We start from the raw sequence: 18,164 nt of genomic DNA, 5'->3' as shown, positions 1-18,164 counted from the left end.
TTCTTTAACATTTCAAAATACAAATATTTCTTTTTTCGTTACGTTTTATTGACTTTGGATGAAATAATAAATGTTATTCCTTATGTCAACGGTATTGATCAGCGTGCAGTCTAGTATTTTTTTCCTTTGATCTAGAATAAAAAATCAAACGACATTTTGTTCGTAATAGTACTACGCGTCGCATGAACTAACATTCTTCATAATAATAATTATTAAAACTACGTTTATTACATAATTGAATTAGAAATCTATTGCAAGAATCATTTTATCGTATTCAGAGCCGTGTATTTTCGATAATTTTGCATTTTCTAAGGAGGATTTTAGCTCATATGACGCGTTGTACTATCATGAACAAAATATTGCTAGATTTTGTATTCTAGATCAAAGGAAAAAAATGCTAGACTGCACATAAGGAATAACGTGTATTATTTCATTCAAAGTCGATAAAACGTAACGAAAAAAAAATATTTCTATCTTGAAATGACAAAGAATATATGTGGAAAGCGACGAAAAGTTTCATCAAACCCTTATGCTGTAAAAAAATTATCAAATATCACTTCCCGTTTTACCATTTTACGTGAATCTTCCCCCTCAATTACCGGTCGGTAAAGTGTTAATTTGAACCAAGTGCATAATTATAGTGAGACGAAGAAAGAGAGGTCCAAGGCTAGCAGAGGAACATTTTAATTTCTAGCCTTCCTTGCCACCGAATTCTAAACACTCCCATTACATTACGTTTCTTTGATTTTGTCGCTATCCTCGTTCCTACCACTACAATTGCGCCCTTACCGCGCAAGGGAAGCAAAGGGGTGCGGGAGTGGCGAGCAACGAGCGTCGAGTTCAACGCGACACAACCGTGACGTAAGAAAGCATGTACTTACACACTACCGTAAGATTTTTCGAGACACAGTCCGTGGTGAAAGTCGGCGAGTCCGCCGTAACTTCGCAACTGAATGTACCCGAGAGGCCAAAGTCGACGTCGCGCAGCGTCACCTGACTATTGTTCGAGTTGGCAATCTGAAACAGAGGATGACGAGGGGCGTTGTAGAGTGAATGCAAATGGATATCAGCCAGGGAGGACACGCGTTATCGCCCACGACCCCGGGTAGACGCCTCGAGTACTGACTCGTCGATTAACGATAACTCGATTTACCTGGCGCGGTTATAATTCGAATTAAATTCCGCACGGTTGCGGCCGACCGGCGAATATATCCATCTCGCCGCTGTTTGCGCGGAATTAAGCGCCCACGCACGGTTCATTGCTTTCTTTTTTCTTTTCCCGTTGAAAATCGTCGGCCAGAAGGATCGTGGACGAGCGTAATTGCAGGGAGTTTGCTGATACCGCGTTACGGGGTACGCGTTGGTGCGTTTCATGATGTTGTAAAGCAGTTCTGTCTATAAATTCGAGGGAAAAGGATAGGACAAGTATGTTTACTAGCATGCATTCTTTCTATTTAATTTGTAAATAGAATGTTATAGGAATCGTGGTACAACTGAGAAGGTAACGAATTTAAAGGGGCAGCCTCATGTGTACGTTGCAAAATTTAACCATTTTTATTCATTTTTTTTTTTAACTAAATGTTGCATCTAACGCTTAACTATCCTTTGGGAATACAAAATAAATTTTTCTATGATTTTCATTGACTTTTCATGTTTTTATTACGCCCACGGTAAACACTGGTGTTTAAACACTGGCGTAGGTGATTGGAGCTTTTAAGGTTGACTAAATAAAAAATATCAAACAGATTTTTATTTGGTAGATTTCCTGTTATCGCCCGCAGCAAAATTGATTTATGTTGAATATTGGCAAAATGGCGAAAGTTTAAATTAAAAATTGCAAAATTTTGTCATTATTTTCCGCAACTTTTTAATAAAAGTATATGATATACTTATTATAAATGAGATTATACAGTATTATGAGATTGACACAATACTTGACATTTATCTCTCAAAATTTAACAGTACATTCTTAAATACATATACTTTCAAAAAATTAAATAAAACAGTAAATTTTTAAATGAGTAGAAAATGTGAAATTAAATTTCTATAGATTGGACCTCGCGTTTGTGATCAACTTGTAAAATTAAGGGGACAATATCTAATAAATATTTTTTATTTTACAAAGCATAAGTATAACTATGCATATGAAACGAGAACCTGCTTTGTATAAACTGAAACTGAATATCCGCTTAAACTAAAAATCGATGGGTATATACTACAATGAAAATATACAAAAAATCGGAAGGATTGACTTCAAATGGCTCGAGTATGTTTTGTTGCAGCGCATCGAAAATCTGAATATCAAAATGTGCATGTCAATTTAAGAAATCTCCCATATCGTCGCTGAACATGCAGGTCGTGCCATATTACATATCTGCCATGCACAAACCTCAAACAGTTCAAACATTTTGAACAATTTTTTTTCTACAGTACATTGACAGACAGATCCATGTATTTCGAAAGCCCCTTCCACACAAAACCATCATTCTGCAATATATAAAATCAAAAATGTTTGATTCAACTGTGTTTCGATCGTGGAAAAAGTTTGTATTATTTATTATGATTGTACAGCATCTTTCATCAAAGTGACAATTTATATTATCATTTTAATCCGATCACAGAGTCTCTTTGTTCAATGTGTCGCTGAATATCAACATAATGAACATATATCCATCGATTATTAATACGCAAATTATTATTAACGATTGTGCTCCGAAATGATAGTCGTTATTGAATAATCGGAACCCGTCGCACAATAGCGTATTATTTAAAGTGAATCATAAACTGAATGAGAATCGAATTTACGCGTTGCAATTTGCTCATCGAATTGTCTATTTTCATAACGCCACTTTAAATTTCGCGAAATTATTTCGTCGTTCTTGTCTTAACATTTCTACGGTTTACGTAACCATGGGTAGAATGTGCCAACCCCTCTGGGTATCTTCCATATCCCGACCTTTCCCTGTGTCATCTAAATTCTACGTTACCTGAAATCTGCATCAACCTAACTGTACACCGAATCTTTATTCATGCTTCAAAATACAATATCCCTAAATCTTGCTTTGTCATCTTCCTCTCGTGTCCACTCTAAAAATTCATGAAAGATCACTCTTGCAGAATATGCATTTACACTCCCAAACATTATCGATTCGTTTCCACGCAATCATAACGTGTTTGAAATCGTGAAAATCCCTAAACCTTGCTTCGTCATCTTCCTCTCGTGTCCACTCTAAAAATTCATGAAAGAATATGCATTTACACTATCAAACATTATCGATTTGTTTCTACGCGATTATATCGTGTTCGAAATCGTAAAAATCCCAGAAAACGTGCAAGAACACCGACCCTTGACGTTACCATACATCCAAACATTTATCTGCGTGTTTTTTACGCGCACGCAGATTTCCTGGCGGTTCAACTTATCATTGAAACAACGCGCGCCGATCTCGTAACTTTCACTTCTCTTATCGCGACACGCGAAGCCACAAATTGCAAAATACTACAAATCTTTTAAATTTATTTTTTTTTGCAAAGAATCTATACGAAGATCTCTGTTCCTCGATTTAATTTAAAAACGTGACGGTCCGTGTACAACATTTTGCCAGGGTACGTCTAATTGTAGCGAACTGTCGCGTGTATATCCGTGGCTAGATAAAAACCGACGCCGTTTTAGTTTCTCTCGTTAAATATCCGGGTCGCAGCTGCGCGCGTCGAGAAAGAATGATCGCGTATGTTTTTCTCCGGCGCTGCTGCACCGCGGGCAAAATGTTAATATCGACGCAGGCCACCGCGCGACAAAGGACGCTTTTTTGCTAAATGTTTCTTTCTGTCGGCCATCGTCGAGGACACCACTCGAGAAAATCGTCATCTTATCAGGAATTACCCGGCACTCGAGTAAATTGGCTCGACGAAGCGAGCGCGAAAGCACGGTCGCAACCGGGGCCAAGATAGCGTCGTAGTTCAAGCATTCCCCGAGGCGGGGGTAGGGGATCGCTTCATTGGAACAGGTAAAAGCAAAATATGCATAATTAGCGGGATTTAAATAACGAAGCAAGAAGATACGGCGGCAACGCCGAGGGGTGGGGACGACAACGGGGAGGAAGAGACGGAAGACTGCCTTCAGCGGCTTCGAAACCAACGCCAGAACTAGCGAGACTTTTTTTCTCTCGTTGATTTATGCGATGCAGAATGCACACGATGCAACGCGAGGATACAGCGCACGGAGCACGGAAGAACCGTTTAACAAAGAATTTTCAGCCGATTCTTCGTTGATTTTAAAGAGGGAAATACGTTCACATCTTTCAAAAAATCGAATTTTCGGGTTTGGTTAAAAAAGTTAGCTTTGATAATATAGTGCAGACGGGTTTAAAACGATACTCGAAGTTTTATGAAAGTTATAGTCAGCATGTCAAAAAGAGAATGGGTTCCAGACTTCGAAATATTAACCCCTTAACGCTCATATTTTTCGGATTGACCAAGAATGATCAGTTTTCTTTATTGGACTTGTTTCCAAGCTACATAAAAATTCGATTTTTGTTAATTACAATGTTGTATCTAGCGTATAACTTGATGGAAAACAAATATTGTCAAATCTTAAACCATCAAATTAAACAAATATCGTTTTTCAAAACAGTCAGACTCGGACATGAGCGTTAAGGGGTTAAAAAAGAAAAAGACTTGGTGGGAGAGGTAAAGGCAAATTAACGAATGCCCCTATTAACAAACTAACTACGTGTTACGGCTTAGCAATTTGGAGGAATATTAGTAGCATCGAAAGAATGTAAAATGATATTATGGCAACGTTTTATCATGTATTTTCAACAAACGAAAATCCAAATCATGAAAATTGTCCATCTGGAGCCGATTGCTGGTGCAAGTAGCAAAAGGCTGTTGCTCAAGGAGAAGATCTTAAACTTTTAGACCTTCCTGCACTACTTCACCAAGATTTAAAAGAACATCTTTCCATTTATGAAGATTTATCAAGGGAAGATTTGCTTCAAAGATGCTTGCGTGGCCATACACAGAATGCAAACGAAAGTTTTAACTCGCTCATTTGAGAAGAACCTGCATTTTGGATTAAAAATAATTTAAATAGCTTCCTATATAGCTGCTGGAGTATTTAATGAAGGCTACAGCTCCATTTTGAGAACGATGCACGAGTTGAATATCATTATTCGTACATAGTGCAAGCTATTTGCAGGAAATAGCTTATCCGAGACGAAAGAAGTTCGAAAAGAGGAATTACCTCAAAATAATCAGTTTCTTGAGGAAGCTGAAGAACCATTGGGATCGCAAATTAATCGGCAAGTCACTAAAATCAATAAATTTCCTGCGCAGAAAAGTGCGGTTTTCTCAAAACTGAATTTTTCAAATTTGCATAACGGATAACTCAAAAACTAATTGACCGATCTGGCTGAAATTCTGTACAAATTTACATAATAATATTGTTTTCCAGATATACCTAAAAGATTGAAACTGTCGCTTTTACAAAGAACTTTCCTTCACAAAAGTAGCAAAAATTGAAGTTTCTTTTAAAAAGGATGTGAAATTTACAATTTTATAATTTTTTATGTTTTCATTGGTATATCAATAGCGTAATTATATCATTTCAGATCCGTAGAAAAAATTAAGGAAATTACGCAAAATAATAAGTCGCGCGAGAGTACGCCTATAAAAAACAGCACAATAAAGTCGTCATTTCGTTTCATTAAAAAAAAAATTTTGTTTAATACCTTGAAACAATAATAAAATGTTGCGAGAGTTTCAGAAATAATAGATTGTTTTATGACATTAAAAAAAATTCCTGAAAAATGCCTCATTTTCGAGCGTCGAAATGTATATTCCCCTAAGCTAGTCTGCAACTGTTTGAAGTTTAATATTTTGCAAAATTAAGAAATTGTTGCAAGTTAAAAAGCAGCTGGAACGGTAAATTTGTTGAATCTTTGGATCATAGAAGGCTTCAGTGAAATTAGGATCAATAGAGGCGGAGGTAGAACATTCCCGAGTTTGATTTAAAACGTATAAATATAAATTGGTAGGAAGCGTATTTTTGTTCGCCGAGACTAAATTACGACTGTCAAATCCGCGCAGAAAACTCAGAATAACGTCCCTCGTTAAAGTAGCTTCAGCTTAAACTGCTTTGAGTTCTTTATAATGCGGCGGATGTCTGCAATGTCTTGTATTCACAAAGGAACCGTACAAAGGAAAAACATTCTTCCATTAGCTCTCTATTGAATAATATGCCCGATCGAGAACAGAAGAAAAAATAATCCCTGTAAAGTTTACTGAGGAAAATGTACAGGATTTGCAGACGTTTTCTTCGATTTGTTTAAGTTTATGTATGATCAAGAATTTCTTTTTCGAAATATGAAATACAATTTAAACAGTAGAACAAATTCTCATTCAATTGTAACTTTAACATTCCATCTAAATCGAAGTCAAAGCTTTAATTATTTACATTATCATTAGATTGTTGAAATAGTCGAACGTTTTGCAAATAGATCATTAGATTTTTAGAATACGAGTTATCGATTTAATGTGATGTTCTGTAATATTACACGAAAATTTTACTTATAAAATTGAAAATTACAAATATTACTGTATGCATGGAAGAAGAGGAATTTCGTTTTCATGAAATGCAATTGATGTTCGTCTTAATTGCATGAAAGTTCAATAGAACGTTCTACTTTTCGTGTGTATCCGATTACCGATCAGAACAAAATGAAAACGTCGATTATTGTAGGAAATTGAGGCTGAATATTCCTGCAATTAACGAGATAACTGTTCCAACGAGTAATAGCCCTGTACCTAGAATCTACATAGATGTATCCTAGTAATTATGATACATCCAGAAATGGGTGATTCTACGCGACAAGTCGTAAATGTAGAATGTAATTTTACCATACTACACTTTATATTTAAGAAAATCAGCGACAGAAGAGTAGTAGAACAGTAGTAGTACAGCGCAAGTAGAAATACCAAATAATAGTCAGACGTGGCAGATAAACTCTGTTCGGTTCGACAAATTTTCAACTTCGCTTTCATCTCATCCTTTCAGGTAAATCACCCTCTCGTACCATATAAATAAACGCCTAACTTTTAACGTTAAACCAACGAAAACCAATTTGATAGTACAGACAGAGCTCTCCAGATAGCTTTACACTGCTTCTACATGGGATTTCGACGTAAAAAAAATACCATCAGGCAGCTTTTAACGATTCTGATCCTCCGTGCGATGACTTGTTCCAAAACCCAGTAGAGCGCAAGTAGAAATACCAAATAATAGTCAGACGTGGCAGATAATCTCCTGTTCGGTTCGACAAATTTTCAACCTCGCTTTCGTCTTATTCTTTCAAGTAAATCACCCTCTCGTACTATGTAAATATATGTCTAACTTTTAACGTTAAACCAACGAAAACCAATTTGATAGTGCAGACAGAGCTCTTCATATAGCTTTACACCGCTTCTACATGGGATTTCGACGTAAAAAAAATACCTTCAGCCAGCTTTTAACGATTCTGATCCACCGTGCGATGACTTGTCGTTCGAAAAACAAGCTGGACTCGAACACAGAACAAAGTCCAGCGGCAATGGCGTAAACAATGCTTTTCGTTCACAGTTTTTACGCTTTGCCAGAGTGACCATTGCGTGCCTCTGTCGCCGGTTAGGAAGCAACAGAGGACGGTCGCGTGTGCAACGAAACGATAAACGTAAAAGCCGTGTGTATGGTGTTCCCAGATCATTCATTCGACCTCGGGAACAACAGACCGACCGAACTTGTTTTTACTTGCGTAAACGCGCGCTGTCGGAGGCGGTTGCATCGATCTCCGGCGAACCACCATGCTACGGAACTGCGTGCAACCGTGCCGCGTAACTGCATACGGAAATGTTCGAACGATGATAAAAGCGTACTGTTTTACGGTGATTACAGCGGTGAAGGGCACTGTTAACGAACAACGACCAGACCAGGCGCGATAAAAGTACGTATCTGGTCCAAGAGAGGAACAGGAGGAGGACATGACATCCACTACTGCTTCCTGTTCTGATTGTCTTCCCCTGTTTTAACACATCCAAACCCGGTCGTGTTGCTCTACAAGGTACACGAGATACACTCCCAGTTTTACATCAGTCCATATAATCCTCTCGCGGATATATTACTTCCAAACAGTACCGGGTAATTCCAGCTGACTAAGCTGATAAACTTTTATGCATCACGAGACATTTGAGGGAGGATGATATTTATAAAATACATCTTTTCCCCCCCCTTTATTCCGGTCAATTTATACTTTGTTATTATATTGCTGTTTAGAAGTGCATAATTAATTCGGAACAGTGAGAAATGCGTTAAAGACCATTTTCCAATTTTTAGGAATTATTCTATCTGTGTTCTCTATTTTATAATTTCTTGCTGTAATATTATTTCTTTATATAAACCATCAACATTTTCTTCCGCGAATTTATTAAGTCGGTGATAAATTCCTTGGAAATAGCTTCCTTTTAAATCCTTGTATCGTGGCCAGTGCAAATAATAAAAGAATTCGTTACTGTGTATCATTCCCTATTGAGTGTGTTATTTGGTACCTAATCTTTTGGTTCATCCTCTGAAGCCAAAGTAACATTTTTATTCTGTTTTGGAATATGTATATAATATAATATGTTCTTTAATTTTTATGTAGAAGTATTAATAATAGAGCGTAACGTGGACTTACATCATTATGGTTCGAAATGCTTTGCTAACTTTGTTTACTGATTAAACGTAAGTTTCGCGATTTCTCGTGTGAATTTACAAGTAAATCGATTTTGATGATAAATAGAAGACAGCTTGAAGATTTCAAGTCCAGTGTTAACTCAAATTTGAAGAATTTAAATTTACATCACTATGGCTCTCAACGATTATCTCCGATTAAAAATAAATTAAATTGACACGTCAGAGTCTATCGCGTTCAAGAGCTAGTTCAGGAACGAATGTCGTTCGCGAGTAAAGTTTGCCCAACTCCGTAACGTCGAGAATTGCTGGAGAAAGGAACGATGAGACTTACGTCAACGTAGATCCCGGAAATGTTGAAGATCTTGATGTTCGGCTGGTCCTGGGGTGTAAAACGGTAGAACTCGTGCTTGCCACGGTACCACTTGACAGAGTAAAGAACAGCACCCTGGAGATCGTAATGGCAGCGTAGCATCGCCTTCTGACCACGTTGCACTGCCTCCGGAACTATTTCCAGGCTGACATCCCGCAGGCAGCTCGCACCTTTGTGGGAAATGAGAACAGGAACGGAGCATTAAGTCTAGTGTGCATCATTAGTCCGCTTTTGCTCCTCGCGCCGGAGGTTGCACAGCACGCGTCAGCGAGAAATTGCAATTCCACCGAATGACAATTCCTCTCGCTTCCGCCACCTAACCCACTCTATTCTCCTTCTTCCGTAACCGTACACGTGCACACAAACGCAACGCCACCACAAACATACAATTTTTCTTCCCGCCTCCCGCCGCCATCTATCTTTCCTTTCGCCCTAACCTCGATCAACGCGCTCCACCCTCCCATCATCCTCGTCCGCCGACTTCCACGACCCAACGTACGGCCACCCCTCCTTCTTTCTCTTTTTTTGTGCCTTTTTGCTGACGTTCCGTTCACTCGGATTATCGACGATTCGAACTATTAAAGCCCGGAGGAATTGAACTGTATACGCCATTCATATTAAAACAGAGTCGAGCTTTGCTGGTTGCTCCTTGATGTCGCTGCAGGATGAGACCTCTTATTACATGGTAGCTTCCGGCAACACGGAAGTAGGTGGATGTCACCGAGCCGCGAATGGGGACGAAACTCCGTGGGGTGATTTCCTCCCCCGAGAAACGCGAAAAACACCGGTGTGATGTTTCAGCAGACGTATTATTTCTCCGCGAACTCGCGGCCTGTAGCTTTTCAGACGGAAAAGGGGATGTCGCGACGTCGACGACGATTGGAAATTGCGGATGAAGTCTACCAGCCATACCGTTTCTCCTAAATAGAACTTAAAACATACAGGGGACTATCGACTTTAATTATTTTTTTGCGCTTGGTGGTACAGAAACTGGGATTAACCCCTTGACGTACGATTTAATTTCAAATATCTTTTCAAACATATACTATTTAATTTTGTTTAAATGTATTCGTGCTAGGAATGGCCACGAAAAAGAATAGATTTGTCTTACGAATACCTCGTTAATGTAAAAATCTGTTGATTTTAATATACAGGGTGTTCAGCCACCCCTGGGGGAAATTTGAATAGGAGATTCTAGAGGCCAAAATAAAGAATATCAATTTCTTGACTGAAGGAGGCTTCATTAAAAAGTTATTAAAAAATTAAATTAAAAACTTTCAAATCATTCTGAAAAAACTATTGTTGGTTGCGGGGCTCAATTTCAATCATTTTTGGCGAATACACATACCCCGGAAATCCTACCCACTTTCGAGAAAAAATTCGAGTAGGTACTGAAATTTTTAGACGAAATTAAAAAATTTCAAATCGTTCTAAAAAAATTATATTTGGTTGCAAGGGTTGATTACAATCATTTTTGGTCATTACACATACCCACGAAATCCTCCGCATTTTCGAGAAAAAAATTCCTTGCTGAAAATCTAATGTGAGGCCAAGAAATGCTTCCCTTAAAATTCATGCGAATCTTAAAAACTTCTAAATGGATTGAAGGATTTTAATGTTTAAAGAGGCAAATAACGCGTATTTTAGTGAAGAATATGTGGGGATTCGAAAAATATTAAAAAAGTTGTTCCTTGTCCCCGTAACGTGAGAAACCCCCCATAAAAATGGTGCAATTTTCAAAAAACCATAACTCCTACAATAGTGAATATATTTAAATGAAACTTTTTTCTGAAACAGATCCCATGGGTATCTACAAAAAAGTGTTATACAATTTTTCTGTAGAGCGCCAAACAAATTTATTAAAAATGAAAAACCAATTTTTATGAAAAATCAACAGGGAGTAGGTAGATCCCTAAATTTTTCAGCGAAAAAAAATTTCAAATGGTTCTGAAAAAATTATTTTCGGTTGCGGGGGCCAATTACAATCATTTGTGGTCAATAGACATACCCTTGAAATCCTACGCACTTTCGAGAAAAAAATTCCTAACTGAAAATATAATGTCTGACCATACATGACATGTTTCACTGAAATTTCATGCGTATGTTTAAAAAATCATAACTTCTGAACGGATTGAAGGATTTTAATTATTCAAAATTCCACCAATGCGTATTAATGGAGTTCCAGAGCCCCAGAAAAATGTTTTACTATTTTTACACAACGTTAATAACTTTTTAACGAAGCCTCAATCAACAAATTAGTATTCTTGATTTTCCCAGAGGTGACCGATGACGAGTAAGTAGCCTCATGATTGTAAAACTTGACATTAAGAAATTGAAACGAGCCAGACTCGTCATTGTACGGCAAGGGGTTAATCGTTCTTCACAATTTTGGTGCAACAGTTTATTTAGCGAGAAATTTCAAATTTTTGTCAGTCCTTTTACAAAATCAAGAGGTATTTTCAAAGTTACGAAAATATAAAAAGCAGGAATATTTCAGTTTTTAATTTTGAACGTGTGGCTGTAGTACAGCTGGTTATGCGAGGGATTAAAAGCCAATATAAATGCCACAGGGGTAATTAACGCGAATTAAAAAAGTTGTGTATAGGAAAGAACGAAAGTTGTGAAAATTAATTTTCGATTTTAATTGTACGAAGGAGAGAGAGAGAGTTGTAACGCGGAAACAGAAATATAGTAGAATGAAAAAAATTTTAGAGAATGATCACGCAAACTTTCAATGGAAGGGTTGAGAAAAATTGAAGTATCCGAAAAAATTTGCAATAAAAAATTCTGTATTATACTCCTCATTTGCTAGACGACTGAAATAGAACACGGATTTTTCACGATGAATACTTTAATTATGTCAGTATTAAAAGCAGGAAGTCGTATCTTTTCCTTTGTGAGAAAATCATTATAATCACTGTTTTCTAATTTTCTTCAGCTGCTTTAATATGCAATTATACCAACGCAAATTACATATTTCTTTTCTTCTTTTACTAAAAACCGTCTAGCGATGAATTTTCAAAATGTTTCTTGAAACTAACAATTTTCAGATTTGAAAGCACCCGTCGTTAAAAGGAAGTGTAAAGGCTCTGTAGCGTAAAGTCGAAATAGCTTCCAGAGCTGCTGCATTAATTTGCATTTGCATTCGACGCGGTAAATAGTAAATCCAATACCAGGAACGTATCGCAAACTTAAACTCGACATCTTGTACTTTCATCGGTTTTCGCGCGAGAGTGACTAGCGACGTTTGCCACGGCGAGAGGAAAAAAATAAAAGAAAATTCATCGCTTACAAAGGCCAAGATCTGCGAAGTTGGAAGAGCTTTCTCCCCCTCCTTTCATTTCGAATTGAAAGGAATTCTGGAAAACGTAAGCAGGTACATGGCGTATGCTAGAAGTTTCAGGGGACTGCATTTGGGGATTGCAATGTTCTCAATCTCCGTTCCCTTTCAACTAGTTTCTCGCTGCATTATTCGATCTACGTACATTTAACGCAAGCGACCCGTTTCACTTTTAACCGTGACTCAAAGCACTGGCCCAATGGCGTCTCATGGTTAATTACTTCGAAAAATGCCATCTGAATTCCTAACATTGCATACGTTTAAAAACGATATGCGATCTAAGACAAAGATCAAGCTTGTCAGTTTCCTGAATTCGAAAGAATAAAAATTCTGTTTGATTTATTTCTATACGAATGAAAGTCGAGGAGCAGGTACACATTTCTCCCTGTATTATTCGATCTACGTACATTTAACGCAAGCGACCCGTTTCACTTTTAACCGTGACTCAAAGCACTGGCCCAATGGCGTCTCATGGTTAATTATTCGAAAAATGCCATCTGAATTCCTAACATTGCATACTTTTAAAAACGATATGCGATCTAAGACAAAGATCAAGCTTGTCAGTTTCCTGAATTCGTAAGTGATGGTCGGTAACCGACATTACCGATTGACGAACGATTGGCGTCGCTGCGTACGCGAGCACCGCGATGCCGATCTGCGCTGAATATTAGGCAGTCGTTAACGAGCTCACAAAGTAACCACATGTAATTTTTATCTTTTAAATATACTATTATATCTCATACAGTGCGTTATATTTTACAACAGAAAGAATAAAAATTCAGTTTGATTTATTTTTATACGAATGAAAGTCGAGGAACAGGTACACATTTCTCGCTGCATTATTCGATCTACGTACATTTAACGCAAGCGACCCGTTTCACTTTTAAGCGTGACTCAAAGCACTGGCCCAATGGCCTCTCATAGTAAATTACTTTGAAAAACGCCATCTGAATTCCTAACATTGCATACTTTCAAAACACGATATGCGATCTAAGACAAAGATCAAGCTTGTTAGTTTCCTGAATTCGAAAGAATAAAAATTCTGTTTGATTTATTTTTATACGAACGAAAGGCGAGGAACAGGTACACATTTCTCGCTGCATTATTCGATCTACTTACATTGAACGCAAGCGACCCGTTTCACTTTCAAACGTGACTCAAAGCACTGGCCCAATGGCGTCTCATGGTTAATTACTTCGAAAAATGCCATCTGAATTCCTAACATTGCATACTTTTAAAAACGATATGCGATCTAAGACAAAGATCAAGCTTGTCAGTTTCCTGAATTCGAAAGAATAAAAATTCTGTTTGATTTATTTCTATACGAATGAAAGTCGAGGAACAGGTACACATTTCTCTCTGCATTATTCGATCTACGTACATTTAACGCAAGCGACCCGTTTCACTTTTAACCGTGACTCAAAGCACTGGCCCTATGGCGTCTCATGGTTAATTATTCGAAAAATGCCATCTGAATTCCTAACATTGCATACTTTTAAAAACGATATGCGATCTAAGACAAAGATCAAGCTTGTCAGTTTCCTGAATTCGTAAGTGATGGTCGGTAACCGACATTACCGATTGACGAACGATTGGCGTCGCTGCGTACGCGAGCACCGCGATGCCGATCTGCGCTGAATATTAGGCAGTCGTTAACGAGCTCACAAAGTAACCACATGTAATTTTTATCTTTTAAATATACTATTATATCTCATACAGTGCGTTATATTTTACAACAGAAAGAATAAAAATTCAGTTTGATTTATTTTTATACGAATGAAAGTCGAGGAACAGGTACACATTTCTCGCTGCATTATTCGATCTACGTACATTTAACGCAAGCGACCCGTTTCACTTTTAAACGTGACTCAAAGCACTGGCCCAATGGCGTCTCATGGTTAATTACTTCGAAAAATGCCATCTGAATTCCTAACATTGCATACTTTTAAAAACGATATGCGATCTAAGACAAAGATCAAGCTTGTCAGTTTCCTGAATTCGAAAGAATAAAAATTCTGTTTGATTTATTTCTATACGAATGAAAGTCGAGGAACAGGTACACATTTCTCTCTGCATTATTCGATCTACGTACATTTAACGCAAGCGACCCGTTTCACTTTTAACCGTGACTCAAAGCACTGGCCCTATGGCGTCTCATGGTTAATTATTCGAAAAATGCCATCTGAATTCCTAACATTGCATACTTTTAAAAACGATATGCGATCTAAGACAAAGATCAAGCTTGTCAGTTTCCTGAATTCGTAAGTGATGGTCGGTAACCGACATTACCGATTGACGAACGATTGGCGTCGCTGCGTACGCGAGCACCGCGATGCCGATCTGCGCTGAATATTAGGCAGTCGTTAACGAGCTCACAAAGTAACCACATGTAATTTTTATCTTTTAAATATACTATTATATCTCATACAGTGCGTTATATTTTACAACAGAAAGAATAAAAATTCAGTTTGATTTATTTTTATACGAATGAAAGTCGAGGAACAGGTACACATTTCTCGCTGCATTATTCGATCTACGTACATTTAACGCAAGCGACCCGTTTCACTTTTAAGCGTGACTCAAAGCACTGGCCCAATGGCCTCTCATAGTAAATTACTTTGAAAAACGCCATCTGAATTCCTAACATTGCATACTTTTAAAAAACGATATGCTATCTAAGACAAAGATCAAGCTTGTTAGTTTCCTGAATTCGAAAGAATAAAAATTCTGTTTGATTTATTTTTATACGAATGCAAGTCGAGGAGTATGTACATATTTTCAACGGAATTCTGTCGTCATCATTTGGCAAATTGGCTGTCGTTTTTGTATTCGTTGATTATAACTATCGAAAGCCAGGCTTTACCGCGCGTTACGGGAGTTGGGGGTTGTTTTCCTAACAGACGAAGACTCCTATCCACGGTTTGATTTTAATATTTCCAACGAACAGTGCACTACGAACGTGTTCTACGCAAATTAAGCTCTACTCGTGACCGCAGAAGGCTGCAATCAGAATTGCAAAGTCCTGTTGGCTCTTTTCCTGCGTGGCGGTTTTTCCATTTTACCTGCGCGCAAACAACTTTTGCTCACTCAGGCAATACTATCGAACGCCGTATATAAAATGGAATATCCATGAGGCGGCGTTAAACAAATATTTTGTCTGACCGATAACTGAAGAACAACGGATAAAATTCATTCGTTTCTTATTCGAGAGAAACAAGTCGTTCGTTTTATTAGGAAATAAATTATTCTACAGAAATAACGCCGTGTTTGTTTATTCAATATTACCTAACCTGTCGAATATTCTAAAAGAATATTAACATTGTAAGATGGAGTCTCAAGAAATATTATATAGCAAGGATCCATCTATGAAACGATAATGATATTGCTCCCATTGGATATTGCAAAATGGTTCTCTATAAATTAATGTAGCTCGAAGTATGGCGACCAATATCGCGATAACAGGACAATGAAAAAGAAAATACCTCGGTAACTTTAAATAATGACGGGAAAATGATACCTAACTACATCGAGGATTGTACGTAGTATCGAGTAACAGTTAGAACGCAAACAATGAAGACAGTTTTACAAATAAAACTGTGTGCAATTATATCGAAAGTCATTAAATATTCCAAGTAATCTAAACGTTTCGTGGTTTCTATCTCTTGTGAGGGGAACAGTTTGCTATAGCTGCTTAGTTAATTAAATACCCAATTATATTGGGGACTGCAAGGTAGTATTAAATATGAGTTTGTCACAAATTGTATTAGCAAAGATAGTATTAATTGCATTCAATACTACTGTTCACTACGAAAGGCGAAGACAATTATAGACAAAATTATGTATAAATGTATCAGCAATTATACGATATTTCAAATAATTTTAGTTTTATTAGTTTCCTCTATGTACATCATTTTCTAATTGTCGATCGACTTCCATTTAGATTAGGTTCAAAACGACATAGAGCAGTATCAGTTCCTGTACAGTAATTCTAACCAAACTAAATGATTGTATCATACTTATTAAAGATGCAATAAAATAAAATTGTAATGATATTACAAATATTATTATATGCAGTTTTAAATGGAATAAAATCAGTTTTAGAAATTAACGAGTTTCCTCGCTGATAATATTTATTAAATTTGATATAATTTAAGAAACGTGGTCGAACTCCAGCATTTTTAAGATTATCATTATTCAATAATCCGATACTACCAGCGCGACAAATTTATGAGACTGGTCGAAGCAATAATCTCTACCGTTTCTATGCGATACCAAGATTCGCCACGGAACAAGTCGATCAATTATAATATTCATTTTTCTCTTATATGTACAAGCATACGTCACTTCATAGTTGTATTCCAGCCTCGAGCGTAGCTTACGTAAATTAAATTGCACGAGCCAGCCACGAGCGATGATCAGAATTGCAAAATTTCCTTCGCAGAAACCGACAGAGAAGAATATTACTCGTTCTGCGATATATTATAAGTCTGAAAGCACCTGATGCCGTAAATAAACGCGTGTATAGTATTCGAGTGGGAGCCACGCTTATGGGAATGTTTTATTACTCGGGAACACGAGACATATCCGTTTCTTTATATTACCTTGAAAACGCCTCATTTCTTTTTTAACAAAATAACTCAATTAACGAACACGTCCCGCCACACCTTATACATTTTAATTTAATTTACAATTTTGTATACCATCCACGGTTGGAACCCATATTCATTTCTAATTCTTCCATTTCAGGTTTGTTCTTCTCCTATACATAGTGGTTTTTATAAACTAATTAATTACACATTTTCTTAAAATTTTACATCTTATTCGATGAGCATTTTTACAGTCAAAACGTCGCATTTACCAAACATCTAACTCAGTATATATTTTGTCTATTAAATTAAATACCCTGCCCTGTAACTAAGAGAAATTTTTGAGAATTATTCAAGTTGATACAGAAAGAGTTTTATTAGTTATATTTAGTAAGTAATTTCCATTTGACCTCAACTTCTGTTTCTAGCTGACGAATTGCACTAATCATGTTACTAAACAATCGCCATTACGTTTCTATGATGCGCGGAACTTGATTTCGTCATATGCTTCAGAGAGTCACGACTATCTAGCCACTGAGCAATTTGCAGTCGATTGTCGTACAAATTTCATTTATCATCACACATCGCTACACAATTTAGGCATTACTAATTAAAATCGCATTCAAACACGAAGCATATTTATGGTCCTCATTAGACTCGAAAACAGTTAATTTTTCATATGCTTTGACGTATGTAAATCCTTGGAAGCCAAGTACATTATTTCTTTTCGCACTTCTTCTGTGCATTGCATTAACAGTCATTTTTTAAATATAAGTACATTTTTTTATAGTAGCTTTAATGTACGGAAAAATTTTTTTTAACCGTTTTAGCCCCAATTTATGTCAAACCATGCAAAAGTATTGCCTTGATAGGCTCAGCTGACGGTGCTTTCAGATTGTAATTGTAACAAAGTTTTCGTTAAAAGTTATTGGCATTCATGCTCGTCAAAGCATATCAGCCCGGAAATTATAATGTTTTGCAAAAATTAAATTTGCCCACCTAATGTCGTTACTGCTACTAGTTGGGTATTTTTTCCTACATGAAACAGGAGAGAGAAAAATTTGCTCGTAATATGAAGACCAGAAAGACAACAAAGGGGCCGTGATATTTTAAACAAAACCTTTACTACGTGTATCTTCAAATAGTCGTCAAATTATTTCT

The 18,164-nt window shown here is 37.0% G+C and overlaps 1 protein-coding gene across 1 annotated transcript in view; it reads right to left on the bottom strand.

Moving 5' to 3' along the window:
- Positions 1 to 18,164, bottom strand: part of LOC122396724 — a 208,702-nt gene that overhangs the window by 87,364 nt on the left and 103,174 nt on the right. Inside the window, exons 2-3 of the mRNA XM_043395359.1 lie at positions 9,039 to 9,247; positions 882 to 1,017 (exon numbers count right to left, since the gene is read on the bottom strand). Coding sequence (XP_043251294.1) covers positions 882 to 1,017; positions 9,039 to 9,247 — 345 coding nt within the window. The remainder of the gene's footprint in view (positions 1 to 881; positions 1,018 to 9,038; positions 9,248 to 18,164) is intronic.

Source organism: Colletes gigas, unplaced genomic scaffold (assembly GCF_013123115.1).
Source record: "Colletes gigas isolate AHSC1104 unplaced genomic scaffold, ASM1312311v1 Colletes_gigas_Sc00008, whole genome shotgun sequence".
NCBI lineage: Eukaryota > Metazoa > Arthropoda > Insecta > Hymenoptera > Colletidae > Colletes > Colletes gigas.
Note: the sequence above shows the minus strand (reverse complement) of the source record. Positions and strands in the feature narration are given on the sequence as shown.